This window comes from Cryptomeria japonica, chromosome 3 (genome assembly GCF_030272615.1).
Source record: "Cryptomeria japonica chromosome 3, Sugi_1.0, whole genome shotgun sequence".
NCBI classification, from domain to species: Eukaryota; Viridiplantae; Streptophyta; class Pinopsida; order Cupressales; family Cupressaceae; genus Cryptomeria; species Cryptomeria japonica.
The window spans coordinates 122335736-122351213 of NC_081407.1; the positions used below are offsets into that span (position 1 = coordinate 122335736).

General features: G+C 35.4%; 1 protein-coding gene across 1 annotated transcript; it reads left to right on the forward strand.

Moving 5' to 3' along the window:
• The first annotated feature begins 14170 nt into the window (after nt 1-14170).
• On the forward strand, nt 14171-15169 carry LOC131038764 (F-box/kelch-repeat protein At1g80440). Its single transcript, XM_057971304.2, has one exon. The coding sequence runs from the start codon at nt 14171-14173 to the stop codon at nt 15167-15169; it is 999 nt and encodes a 332-aa protein (XP_057827287.2).
• Nucleotides 15170-15478: the final 309 nt, after the last annotated feature.

Consider the following 15478-nt stretch of genomic DNA (forward strand, 5'->3'; position numbering starts at 1 on the left):
GAAGTGGGGAGAGAGAGAGAGAGAGAGAGAGAGAGAGAGAGAGAGAGAGAGAGAGAGAGAGAGAGAGAGAGAGAGAGAGGGTGAGAGTAGGATTAAGATAGGGAGAGGAAGAGAGAGAGAGAGTGAGTAGGGGGTAGGAAGACGGGGATAAAATAGGATAAGGAGAGGGGGAGGGAGAGAGAGTTAGAGATAGAGAGAGAAGTGGATAGGAAGAGATGGAGAGAGAGAGAGAGAGAGAGAGAGAGAGAGAGAGAACTTAAGGAGGATAATTAGGGCTCAGAATAGATAGAGACAGTGATGGGAGAAGGAAGACAAGAGAGAGAGAAAAAGAAGAGAGACATGCATGTATACAAACATATATATATATATATATATATATATATATATATACACACACATAAACACATATTATATATGTATGTCTATACATATGTGTAGTAAATGATAAGTTTACAAGCATACACTATTATGTCTTCATAGCCCGTAGGGTTTTGTGAAACACAAAATAATGGTTTTAGTTCTACATATCCTATATGGGTTATGTAGAACTATGAATAGTATTATGTAGAACTGTGAATAGTACTTTTTGTTTTTCAAAACCCGTGCGGGTTATGTAAACTTGTGAATAGTACTTTTTTTTTTTCAAAACCTGTGCGGGTTTTGGCTTGTTAAGAGGGTTGGAAAATGACCCTAAGGCTTGCAAGCCCATTTCCCCCCATTTTTGTCCCTTAACACATGTTTTCATCTTCCAACATGATTTCTTGACTTCGTCATCATCAGGTTTACAAATGATCAAGTGAGTATGTCTAAAATTACCACCATAATCTCACACATCTTCTTAGTTTTCTAACCATATAAATTTTTCTATTTTTGGACAACATTAGCATAGTAAACTTTAATTTTCTTTGCCAATGCCTTGACAGTCCTCACAAACATATATCTACCATTTTTTTAATAACTTTTGATATACTTGACCAAATTCAAAATAAATTACATATTATTGTTCTAAACTAGATTATATATACTTCTTAAAAAAGAAGTTTGCATTTTCGATAATTTTGATTCAAGTTATGCCCAACACACGAAGAGGTGCCAAATTTTCAGGATGCTGTCACTTCAAAAAATCATAAAAAAAAATACTCAACGGAAAATTACAAAAAAATACACAACTTCTAGAACTCACTCTTATATATCATCCTACCTAAGGGTTTTGCAAAATACTAAATCTAATTATATATTGTGTGCAGCGCACGAAAACAACTATGTTATGCTTTTTTTGAAAAAATCAGGAATAATTTTTTGTGCGCGAGAGGTTTGACCCTCTTAATCTTATCCAATTTTAAAAACCTTTAATAGTTTAGAAACTAGATTCAGAGCACTATAATTTTTATTGTTTTCTCAGCTTCTAGTTTTTAGTGCATGACCTTCAAATATCTCTTTGAAGCTCAGGTTTACCTGTTTTTTAGAAGAAAAAAAAAGTGGCCACTTATATCCCCCTTTTTGTTCACCATCTTGGTGCACTTACCCAGTGGACATAGCTAACTTCGCACACCTAGAACTCTTAAACCATACATCAGATTTCAATTTTTTTTTGTTGTCTTTGTATATGACTTAAATGCTTATAACCAAGGATTTGGCTTATGAGTAGTAACGATGCATGATGTGGAATTTGTTATGTGTGCAAAGGTCAAAAAGTGGTCATTCGAAAGTGTCATATAATAATCACCTTTGTGCCAATAGTAGATAACTCAAAATAACCAGTAGAAGTGGACAAATGCCCTAGTAGTTATGCACAAATGTCCTAATAGTGGTGCACAGATGGCCCAGTAGTGGTGCACAGATTATCCACTGTTGGTACAGGTGATATTTATTAATGAACTTTTCATTATCATTTTTTGGGCTCCTTTAAAATTTAGTAACATGGGGTTGGGTTGACAAAGAGTTGTCCACTATTGGAACTATGTCCACTACTTGTACCCTTCCCCTATAACCCAATATATCATACGTAATAAGGTGGGATCATGAATCAAATTATTTCCTAAAGAAATAATACCAAGGACAATTAAACTAAGTTATATAATGACAGTGGCTTGATATTATAGATGGAATGATTAACTAATTGGCAATCAACCAATAATTACCACATAAGGATGAATAAATACTATATCTTACACTGTATTAATTTACTTTTTTTATGAACCCTATACCTCACACTAAATACAATTTTAGCAGAATGTCACATAAATAAGTGAGGAAGTATTAGTATAATGCATCAACAGTAAATTTTGAAGCAATGTCAACATACAAATTGTTTACAATACGTCTCAAAATTTTGACTAATACAAACAAATAGATTGATGCTTAGACCATCATCAATGAAGACCCTACCCTAAAATATAACTGACAATTGGAAGAAGACTCATACATATGAGAGATCATCAAAATATTTACAAGTTGCACTAAAAAGGAAAAACATAAGAAAGGCCTATGAACCATTGAAGAAGAACCTTATGAATTCCATGGAATGAAACATCAGAGGGTATCAAAAATAGAGTTCAATGGGTGAAGTCTAAAATTTTTTTTAAGAAGAAATATTCAATAGATTAACAAAGATGCTTTGGAACTTCAAGCAAATGCAATTGGTAGGTGTTTATACTATCGCTACGTCTATTTTTAGCGTCTTAAGAAAATATTGTGTATGCACTACTATTATAGAATTTTTTTGAAAGAAACCTTTCCCTTATACCAATTCATGAGATTCTCCTCTATATTTATGATTTGGTAAAACTTAAGTTTGACTTTATTTTATTTAGTTTTCTAAAAGTAGACTTTTCTTTAACTCGCGTGAATTAAGTTCTGTATTATTAGTACTTGTCATAAGCAATATTTTTGCACTCACTAACGTCGAATCAATCAATTAGTTTGCACCAATCAAAAGTGATTATTATTTTTTCTTTCAAAATAAACTTGATCTTTGTAAAGTTGAGATTTATATTTTTAAATTTAAGATATTGTAGAAATTATTTATCTACACTATGATTGGTTTAAAAAAATTGGTGTTATAGGAGCAAATTTTTAGTAATGATAGATTTTTTAGGTTTTTTTTTTGGATTTCTTTGTATTTTAAAAAAAGGAATATCTATTTTAAATAGTTTATTTTTCCTTTTTTATTATTTTTATTTATAATATTGTAAATAAAATATCTTTTTAAATAAATATACAAATTTTAATAATTCTTTTTTATCTCAAAATATAGACAATAAAAATGATTATAGGGATTTGATTCAATTTAAATTAAATTAAAAAAAAATCAATACAAATATTTCTGTTAAAAAAATAAACATAATTATTATATGTATTCTTTATAATTGTATTTTATATATCTTTTTGAAATCATTCTATTTTTAATACTTTTTAAAAATCATAAATTTTTTAATCTTTTTTTTTGTCAGTAATTATATGTATTTTTTTGATATTCAACACAAAATACATAAGTTGTATTATCATCTATCCCACATCACAAAGAAACATTGCCAAAATTTTCTCGAAAACGATATCCATAGTCTAACAAAACATCAACCAAAACCCTACCCTTGCCTACCAGTATTCTACCATATACACTCATTTATACAATTTAACGATTTAAAACATATAACACTCAAACAAGTAACTACATAAATAAGATTTATACAAAAAATAGTGTTTTTCTTTTCATTTCTTCCTCACTTCTTTCAAAGGCCCATTAACCCACTACTCTTTCATCTTGAATCTTGCTTTTGGTTCTTCCTCCGACCCTGCCTTCCTCTTTCCTTTGGCTCGTTCTCGTTCCTTTGCCTGCAAGTAATGAATAAAAAAATTTCAACTTATACATTCTTTTGTATGATGCTCATCCTTATTTGTCCCCTACGCCCAATGAATAAAAACATTAGCTATTGAGGAGTCTCCTCATATGTTCCCTTTGCCACCTCTATAGGCATAAACCCTACCCCCCAAAATTGCCCTTTCTAACATCGAACACAAACCATAAAAACAATCATTTTCCAAAAAAACCTTCAACACCCATTCAACATCTTCTTTCCATCCATCCTCTAACACCCACACTGCCACCATTGACACAATATCTATATTTGTCCTAAACCTGTGTTTAGTTGTCAAAAAATCTTCACCCAGAAGGATTTCAATGATCTAAATGAAAACATCTTCATCAAATTTAAAAAATATTTTTCATTCTTTTCTCAGTGACTTTGTGCATAAATGCTAATTGTTTCCTTGGCATAATCAAGGAAAAGGTGGCCTCTATATTAAAATGCAATTGCCATCCGTCCTCAATTGTGAGCACCAAGTGCTACTCATGCCACATCACCTCACCACCACACCCTTTCATTAATAGCTTCTGAAAATGGTGGCATACTATTCCAACTTAGAGACACAACTCAGGATTACGAAAATCTTTCACCATACTTTTTTGCCCATCATCAAGAGTCACTACTCATTTGGACAACATGTCCGACATGTTTTTCCTTGATCTTATCACATGCCCAACTTCAAATTCCTCAAAAGTTTCTAATAAATGTTTGGCAATGGTTATGGGAACTATCACAACCCATTGAGAACTATGACACTATTGGTGATGTAACTTGATATGGGAACTATGACAACCCCTTGACTTCGATGAAAATTGAGCTTTTTAATTGAGGTGTCTAAATAAGGGGAACTTTGAATGAGCAAAGGGGACAATTTGAGGATCATGCTTTGAGAAGGAAACATACTAGGTGGTATTGCGAGATGAGTATCATTGAAACTCCAACGTGACATAAAATTAGAAAAAAAATTAATGCATTTATAGGGTTATGGGGATTAGAACGAAGGATGAGGTCATAAGATGAACAAAAAAAATGGTAAGAGAGTAGGATGAACTCCAAAATTTGACAAATTAATAGTTATCTAATTTCACAATGAGTTTGTCATAGTTTTAGGGGCTGGAAGGATTGATGAAATCTTGTGAGATGGAGCAAGAAGGGAGAGAAAATGTTGATGGTTGAGAGGTTGAAAGAATTTGAATGGCATGAGAGAAATGGAAGCAACAATGAACCAAGCTTACAAATGTTACACTTCACCATTTTTAGAATCATAAGGGTAGGGAATAAAGGCCAATAGAAAGGCATGTGAGTAGGAAGAACACCAATATTTTGACTGGATCAATGCATAAAAACTAATCCATTTTCTAATTCTAAAACATATTTTTTCTTAACTAAATAAGAAGGCTCAATACAATAATCAGTGGCCTAAAAAACATGATGAACCCAATAAAATTCCTAATATCAATTATAAACCTTGAGATAATCAAAATTCAAGAGCAGACCACAAGAGTAAAGCAACACAAAATTTGAAGTGCCAACATGAATAATGTAGAGTAGATGCATGGCAGATCCCTGCAAATGAGGGGTGACACAAAATTAAAATTTATGGAGCACACGACAAAGGCATCTTAAGAAATGGTGAAGGGAAGTTTGTTGATTCTATGATTAAAAAACCTTCTAATAGGAATGAAAAATGATGTATAATTCCATGCTACCTTGTTAGGCCTTTGAATGTGTAAAATTTAAATATTAAACAAGTGCATATAGGGAAGGATCCAGTCATTATAATTAACATATTAGAAAGATGTCAAACTCTAAATAATAAGATTGGCATTTTTGTAAGATAATGCAGTAAACTCCTTGACGTCTTTGAAGACATTAAAGTAAGCCACATGTTTAAAGAAGAAAATCAAGTTGTTGACACACTTGTAAATATAGTGATAGGCATGACCCAAAATATCATTTTGCAAGCTTGATTAACACATGGAATATAACCTATTGTATCTCATTCTTCTTTGTAGTAGCAAAAATTTACTCCCATAAATTATTATAATATCTTATGATATCCAACTTGCCTACAATCAGTTTTCTCTTAGTTGATGTGTGGGAGAGAGGATATCAAATTATGTTTCTCCACTATTGGCCTTGATTAAATTGACTAAAGACATCATTTCATGGTAGCATTTTCATGTCTTATCACTCGGGATGGATACCACAATTTGTCTTCATGTCAAGAAGTATCATTTAGTGTTTAGAGGGGAGGTGTCTTATCTATAGTTAAAAAAAAGTCTTTAGATTAAATAATGTGATAGTGCTATATGCAATTAGGTTGGTGCTCGACTACACTTTTCTCTCCTCCACTTGTAGATATAGGGTCAACACAAATATTTCATGAATGCTTGTTGTAGCTTTGTTGGATGTAAGGGAGGCCAAACATGACATTAAAGCAATATCAAAGTCAATTATCAAGTCATGCTAGTGTGGTTGCATAAAGAAGGTTATGGATGATGTGGTTTCATCTAGATAACAATAAATGACCCCTCATTAATCCATAATTCTTAGGCTCCTAGAGTCCTTTCATAATCAATACGCTGTGTGAGAATGAGGTTGTTCATAGAGAGAAGGAAAATGTGGGTGTTGATTTCCTAAAGGAAATTATAGCTATCTCAACCCCTTAGGATGCCAATTAGTCTTTTCCTACGGTCTCTAATAGTTCAAATTCCAATAGTGTCAATGTTGGTGATAAAGGAACCTTTATCATTGTATAGAGATACATATAGTTGATAAAATTTATGTTCTAGTTTTTGTTTATATGATGTATATACAATATATTATGTTTGAACTACTTGTCCTTATAGAATTTTAAATGTAATTTTAAAATTTGAATATTAATATAAATGATATGACTTCTCTAAATTATTTTTACTACAATAAAATCTTAACATAAAACTAAACAATATAAATAAGATAAATATCTTTTAAACCAAGATATCAAAAACTAATATTTTTCAAAATAATTAAAAAACAAAACAATATGTAATTATTTAAGTGAACTAAATCCTTTAAAATATAATTTTGAAAAGAACTCTTTTAAATTAATGAAATAACTCTGACGGTCACACTGCCTCTCACAAATAAAGCATAATTATTGACATATAAAAGGAATTCTGATTCATAGTATACTTAACAAACAATAGTAAAAATGCAAACATTTTTTTTTTTTTTAAATTCTTCTCCTATCATATCTTATATAGATAAAAAAAAAAAATCTTAAAAAATTAAAAAACATTAGAAACTATTTTAAAAATGCACATTAAAATATTTTAAACATTAGAAACAATTATATTGGACAAGTTTCTAAATTCATATTTGTTTCTAAATTCATATAACAAAATACATACTATTTTGAAAAAATCATATTTCTAATTTTATAATATTTTAATATGAATTTTTCAAAATAGTATACATTTTCTTATATAAATTTAGAAACTTAGTCAATTTATTTTTGTAAATACTTTTAATAAGATTGTTTTAAATATCAATTTAGAAAATTGTCCAATATAATTATTTTTAATTTTTAAAATATTTTAATATATTTTTTTAAATAGTTTCTATTTTAATTAAAATAAAATTTTAAAAAAATATTCTAAATAAATTTATATTTTTATTAAACATTCTAAAATATATAGATATGTCAATATTTAAAATTATAATACTATACAATATATATTATCTATTATTAATTTTTAAAATTTATTAATTATTTGGGAAAGGAAGCGAATTTCAGACTGCGAAAACTTTCTAAGTTCTGGTGAATTTCGGACTGCGAGTTTCGGAAGCGACTGCAGATACAATGCGACTGCAATAAATGACATGGCCACCTCTGCGATGATGTGGAGGAGATAATCTCCTCCATGCGGTTATCTCTTTCCCTGTTCATTTATTGCTTGCCTTTACTCTACTTAACTCCTTTTGGCGATTGAATGTACTGCGTTTGCATTTCAACCAAACTCTTAAACTCATCCTCCCTGGTCACTCGCGTGAACCGTCCGAGGTTCCCAATGGAGCCAGAATCGGATGGCGATGCCATTAATGGCTCTAGCCCTGTCGAGTAGACTGACACAACCCAAAAAAAAACTTTTGCCGAGACCGTCGCTCTGCCTACTAATGGAGTCCACCCTAGTGCGAGATTTCTTAAGATTCCTAGAGGCAAACGACCCAGTGAGGAAGGTAAGAGCCCTACCATTCCCTCGAACTCTTTTTGCATTTCGCCAAATGAGGAAATGTTGAAAGAAATTGCTTCGGAAAAATCTAGGTTAAGTGACATTGCCATTTTCTTTGCTTGCGTTGATATTGAAAGATGCCCGCCTAGAAAATTCTTAGATGATTAGTTTCATAATCTCTGGAATTTAAAATTAGGGCTTAAGATTTCATTTTGTAGGCAATTGCAGAAAGGTCTTTAAATTATTTTCTTTAACAGTCATTAGTCTTAGCTTGAAGTCCTCAAACATCAATACTGGACGGCGGGAACACCTCCTTTCGTGCCTAGCCTGGTCTTCGAAGGCGATTAATGCGGAAGTTGTCACGCTATCTTGCCCTAGATGGGTCATTCTTAAGGATGTCCCTCCCTTCCTCTGATGCTTTCTTCCCTAGGTATTGGAGCCATTTGCGAAAATAATCCGGGTTGATGAAACTATTTGATTGGTGCCCAACCTTGATGCAAGAATGCTTATCTCTATTAAACCTGGGATCGACATCCCTCCATTTTTAAACCTTAACATCAATGGGGATACCATTGTTTTCCCTATTGAAATACTTGGAGGATTAAACGCCTGTTTTCTTTGCAAAAAAGAAGGGCATCTTTGGAAGAATTGTCTAATTATTAACCACAGGAAGCAAAATAACAACATTAACCTAACATAAACATCTAAAAACCCTAACACCGACATGGAATCGATCCCAAACCCACGTAATCTTCACTCTATTGGCGAAGATGATAACCCTAAAATTAATCCCACCTTAGACTCTGCTCCTGGCCTCAACCCTGTTGAATTGAATCAAATGAATGTTGACAACACAACTTTGGTATTTGAACCCCACAACCTTGTTTCCACTCCCTCAAAAATTCCTGAGGATTTGCCTTCTGATTGTTTTCAAACAGTCACATCTAGGAAGAGACGACGAAAAAATGCCCACCAACATGCCCTAAATCAAATCCGTGTTGGTGATCAAAATGCCAACCAATTGGCGTCCACTAGCAAATACCCCATCCCTTTGAACATTAACATACCAACTACTTCTCAAACTCTAGCCAATTCCTTGGTTAAAAATTTGGAAAAATTTGAACGTGGTGTTGGTGATGCTAGCATGAGTGATAATACTACAAAAATGATGCTTAGGTCTGGGACTCCCAAACGATCTAACTCCTCATTATCTGCAGGGCTTACCCCTGATGTTAACACCACCAACCCCTCGTCAACATCTATGCTCAATGAGATAGAGGACAACCATGTTATTGAAGTTATTTATGCTAATACGGGTCTAGAAGACATTAAGTCTAGCTCAATTCTCCTTGGCTTTCCTGGCTCCATATGTCTGGGTCTAACATTGGAGAAAATGCAGATGGTAAGACTGAGCCAACTAAGCTTAGTGAGGATGATGATGACCTCATGAAAGGATCCTCCATGGCTAAGAAGAAAGGTAGACCTGTTGGCTCCAAGAATAAGAAAAAGTCTGGAGATCAAAATGGTCTCCCTAACAGTCCCTCTTAATCCTCATTTCTCATGAAGTACATCTCATGGAATATTAGAGGCCTGGAGTCGCCTGATAGGAAGTTTGTTATTAAAAGGTTTCTGCACTGTCATAAAAATATAGACTTTTTGATGCTTCAAGAACTTAAAGCTATTGAGTTCTCCCTTGACACTGCACTTGATTTTATCTAGAGAGATGCAATTAAAATATGTACCAATCATTTTAAAGGAAAGGGTGGAGTTGGTCTTCTCATTAGCCCTAAGTGGGCGAATTAGATTAGGGATAGGGGCGTCTCCCCATGTAATAGAGTGGCCTGGGCTACCCTGGATATTAGAGGCTCTTGTTTTGGCATATGTTCTATATATGCACCTAATGATTACAAGGAAAGAATGTCCCTCTGGAATTAGTTGGCATCCCTCTCGAGTATCCCTTGGGTTATGGCTGGAGACTTTAACATGATTGAAAACCAAGATGATAAGGCTGGGGGTATTCCTTTCGAATGGAAAAGCCTAGAGAAACCTCATTGGGATAGGTTTAAGCAACAAGTGTAGTTGTTTGATCCCCTTGAATGCAACAAATCTTAAACCTCTGCCCTATGGTACACTTGGTGCAACTTTCAGCAAGTCCCTAGCCGAATCTACTCTAGATTAGATAGGTTCTATGTTAATAAAGAATACTTTTCCTTTTCCCCTAACCACTTGGGGAACATAGTGGCTGTCTTGTTGGTGACTCTATCTGACCATTTTCCTATCATAGCTATCATTAATACTAGAAACTCCATCTCCAGCAACAATCCTTGCAATAAGAAGTTTATCCTCAACACCTCCATGCTAAAAGACAAGGATGTCCTAATTGCCATTAAAATGGTTAGACTCTTTAACATGCAGACTCAACATCCCCAATCCCACACTCTCAGATGGAATAGGAACATCTCCTCTTGGCAGAAAATATTCCAAACTATTGGCCAGAAGAAAGCCAAGGTTACAGATCTCTGGAAATAACTCTCACTAATTGACTCCACTCTTTGGAACAAGAAATTCAATTACAACCTTCCTCCTCTACCTTGGCTGAACGGATCTCTTAGGCTAGAGACATCCTTAGGAAACATCAACAGATCAAAATCAGGGGTACCTTCATCAGAGCCCGTAGTCACTAGCTCAAATTTGGAGACAAAGGCTCCAAAGTTTTCTTTAACCTTCTCAAACAAAAATAGAACAGAGAGAAAATTGATAGAATCATAGTGGAGGACAAGGAGCTCTTGAATATCAATGATATCAAAGATGCTTTTGAAATGTTTTATAAGACTCTCTTTACCTCAAAGGATAATGAAGCTTCAAAAGATGTAGAAATAGATGTAGTAACATTATCCCAAAAAGGATCTCTGAGAATGAAGCTCTCCTTCTCAAGACCAAAATCTCCATGCAAGAAATTGTTGATGCCATTAAGGCTCTCAAGGATAATAAGGCCCCAGGCCCTGATGGACTTCATGTTGAATTCTACAAAACCAATATTGAGTGGGTCACTAAAGACCTTTATGACATATACACTGCAGCACTTGATACTGGTACCCTTGAGGAGTTCATCAATAGGGGCATTGTTAAACTTATTCCAAAAGAAGGGGACAAAGCCCTCATAAAAAACTGGAGGCCAATTACCCTCCTTAACGTATCATATAAAATCCTAGCCAAAGCCCTAGCTTCTCACCTTGAGAAAATTCTTCCCAAGTTCATCTATTCTACCCAAATTGGATTCATTAAAGGTAGGTATATCTTGGAGAACCTTGTCACTAGCTGGGAATCTATGGAATGGGCTAGGACTTCTAATCAAGACTCTGCCATGTTCCTTGTTGACTTTGAGAAAGCCTATGACAGGGTGGAATGGGACTTCATCCTTATGATGCTCAAAGCATTTGGCTTCCCTAGCGAGTTCTGTAGTTATGTTCAAATCCTCCTCAAGGATACCTCTGCCTTGATTGAAATTAATGGGACTTTCTCTCAACCTATTCCTCTTTCTAGATCCATTAGGTAGGGCTGCCCTTTTGCCCCTGCTCTGTTTGTTATTGCCTCAGATGCCTTATTCTACCTCCTAAGAGATGACACTCTATCTCCTAGAGTTCATGGTGTTAAGATGTCGGATGACTCTGAATTGCTCAACATTTAGTTTGCTGATGATACCTCGCTCTTCCTAGAGCTTTCTAGGCATAACATTGACTCCCTCAATCAAAAACTTGACACCTTTGGTAGAGCCTCTGGTGCTTAGATCTCCAGCTCCAAATCTATTCTGCTTGGGTGGAAAGAGAAACTCCTGGACTGGCTCTTGCAGTTTGGATACTCATGGGGAGGACCCAATAAAATAGTCAGATACCTTGGTATCCCTCTTTCTGTATCTCCCTCTCTTAAAAACATGTGGATTTGGGTGAAAGAAAAGATTGATAAAAAGCTTAACAAGTGGAACAATAGGGTTCTTTCCCTGGCTAGGAGGATTCAAGTATGCCAAAAAATCCTTTCTTCCTACAGTATATACTACTCCTCTGTTTGGATGTTCAGTAACTACCAAATTTTTGAAATCCAAAAATCTATCAAACGCTTCCTTTGGTCTGATGGCAAGGGTAAAAGAAAGGCCCATACGGTCAAATGGATCTGGTGCCACATGGACAAGAAAGTTGGTGGGTTGGGTCTTAAGGATCTCAGAATGCAAGGAATTTCCCTTGCTGCCAAATGGATATTTCATGCTTTGGAAGGACAAGAACCCTGGAAGATTCTTGCCAAAAATAACATACAAAGTGGTGTCCCCAAGTTTGCCAAATTTTGGAAAGCCCTCCCCTTTAGTGATCTGGTAGCAGGCGGTTTCTCTGTGTTTGTCCAAGGTGCCTGGGTGTTTAAGTCCATCTGGAAAGCTTGGGAGCATGTGCGTAAACTTATTGTCAATTCTAGCATTGACTGTAATAACACTTTGCATGGGGAGAGATCAATATGGTGGAATCTCCACCATAACTCTAAACCCCTAGCCTTAACCCAAGGATGCTCTGTTAGGTGCTGGTATAATAAGGGCATTAAGTATCTAATGGACATCTTGGAACATGATAATCTCATTAGCTGGGAGGATCTTAGTAACGAGTATGGCCTCCCTACCTCGCATAAGAGAACCTACAATATGATTAAAAATGTCTGTGTTTGTCTCAATCTTCCCAGGAACACTGATGTAGACGCTCGCAGATACCTCTCATTCCTGTGGAAGGTTGGTTCCCTCCTCTCAAAGATCAAAGCCAAATCTATTTACAAACTGCTCAACTATGACACCTTGGTGGTCGATCATGTTAACTCCCTTTGGTATGTTGACTCTAATTCCTCTGCGTGGCAGAAAACTTTTGAGAAACTATGGAAATCTCCCATCCCCCCTAAGATCAAATGCTTCAGGTGGCAACTTATGCTAGATAGACTGCCTATTAGGAATAACTTGGTTGCTTACGACCTATGCTCTGTTTGTAGGAAGCCTGAGACTACAGGACACATATTTCTCGACTGCATTTTTGCTAGAGAGGTCTAGTTGATGTTTGGAATCTCCCTTACTGAACATTTCTATACTCTTGATATTATTATTGGTTTCATTCGTGGGCTTAAGAAGGATGCTAACCTATTCTGGCAAATTCTCTCTTCTTTCATACTTTGGTTTATTTGGAAACTTCGAAATGAGGAAAAGTTCCAAGGCAATGATAGAGCTCTTACTGGGTTTTTTAGAAAACTCACACGTTATAAAATTGTGGTGCAGGTATGCTTCTTGATGAATGTCGAGAGGGAAAAGTTGTTGCGTTTCCTCAGGGACGACCGTGCAACCATGTTTATCTATGAGATGAAAGATGGACAGGAATGGGCCAGGATTGCGAAAAATCAGTCTGCCTTCGATGATGCATTAAAGAAGCTGATCAAAGAACTCAAGGATAACAAAGGGCCCTACTTTGACAAGCTCGAGATGTTTACTCAGATCCTGGATCGAAAGAAGGTGGTATGGATGGAAGGTCCACAAGGCTGGACCACGTGGTTGGAAAATCAAGATGAGATTCTCCAATAGATGACTTATATGCTGCTATTAGTGTAATGATAAGTACTTTTCTTCGTGACTCTTTTTGGTAGATGGATGACTGTATATGTTCAATCGGTTAGTCTCTTTGACTTCACTGCTTGATGGTTGAGGCTCTGCCTCCCTTGGTCTTTTTTGTATAAACTCTCCACCTTTTAATCTCTCGATTTTTAATAAAAAATAAATAAATTATTAATTATTTGTATTTAAAACTATAATACTATATAATATATATTATCTATTATTATTTTTTAAAATTTATTAATTATTTGAAATGTGATATAAAAAATATAACATGTCAAGCTGTCATATACGATCTAACAGTTTCAAAACGACCATACTGACCCTGAAATTCCAGGCCTGTATCCCACTATGAGATAATTCGAAAACCAAAAAACAAAGTATAATTCAAAATACGTGCTTGTAAATAGAGAAGATAAAGTTGGTATTCAAAACACATTAACTATCTTTTTGTAATTGCAATGGGGTCTCTGTTTCCTTGTCTTCCAGATGAAATTGGATGGGAATGCCTGCTGAGGGTGGAATTGAACTCTCATCATAACCTCAGGTGTGTCTGCAAAAGCTGGAATGCCGCATTGAAAAACCCCCACTTTTATCGAGAAAGAAAAAGATTGAAGATTTCTGAGCGACGGATTTGTATGCTCCAGCTCATAGATGGCGTTTGCAACAGAGTAGTGGTATATGACCTGGAGAAGAACTCCTGCAAAAATCTACCGCCCATTCCCACAGAAATTAACGGCGTCGTTCACAGTCATTTCTTGAAACAAAAACTGGTTTTGATCGTGGATTTTGTTGCCGACTTTGGTTGTGTGTGGTTGTACGATTTTGTTTGTTCAGAATGGCGACAGGGTGCCAAAATGCCAAGATGCCAAAAGGGTGCAGAATTTGCCTGCGCAACAGATGAGCACGGGGGACTCATTTATGTTGGTGGAGGGTATCATCATCAAGAGGGCAATCATATATATTGCCTCGGAAGCGCTTCAGTTTACAATGTGGAGGAGGACAAATGGGATGTTCTCCCCGACATGAACACCTGGGGCTCTATAGGTGCTTTTGCTGACGGCAAGTTTTATGTAATGGGATATGACAAGTTTGAGGTTTTTGATTCCTACACGAGAAGCTGGAAAAATATGGAGAATAGATTCGACAGTACGCTTTTCGTAAGTGGTTTTGGGCGCTTGCATTGCCTTTCTGATAGGGAATTGATTGAATATGACTATAGCCAAGATAAGTTGAACATTGTAGGAACTATTCCAATAGAGGATTGGGGCCAACTTGTTAACTTATGTCTAGTGGTTAGCAATAAAATCCTTGTGGGAAAATGGCATCCCATCCAAGGTCAATATTTTTATATGCTCGAGCCTCCAAGTGAGTCCGCAGGAACAGTCAAGGTGATTCGCATTGACAGACCATCGGGCCTCCAGGGTTTCGCTATAAGTGCTGCTACTCTCGATCTTTGATGGGCATTGACACTGGTCTATGGCACGGTACTTTCAAATTTTGATATTGTAGCCTCTCAAGCAGAGGCTTCTAAGCTCGCCTGGCGTAGAAATTATGTTCTTCCAATTAGGGTTTTGAAATTCGTAATTGAGAATTCGTGTTATCTATGTTGGTTACTAGCTAATCTTCTAATTCACTGTGTAGTTTTAGAATCTTATAAATGGTTTTGCTTCTTATTTGTACTGTTTCCCTTATTAATCATGTTGGTCTCATTTGTGTTGCTAAGACATTCTGTTGTGAAAACTAGATCATCGAAGAATCATCTGTAA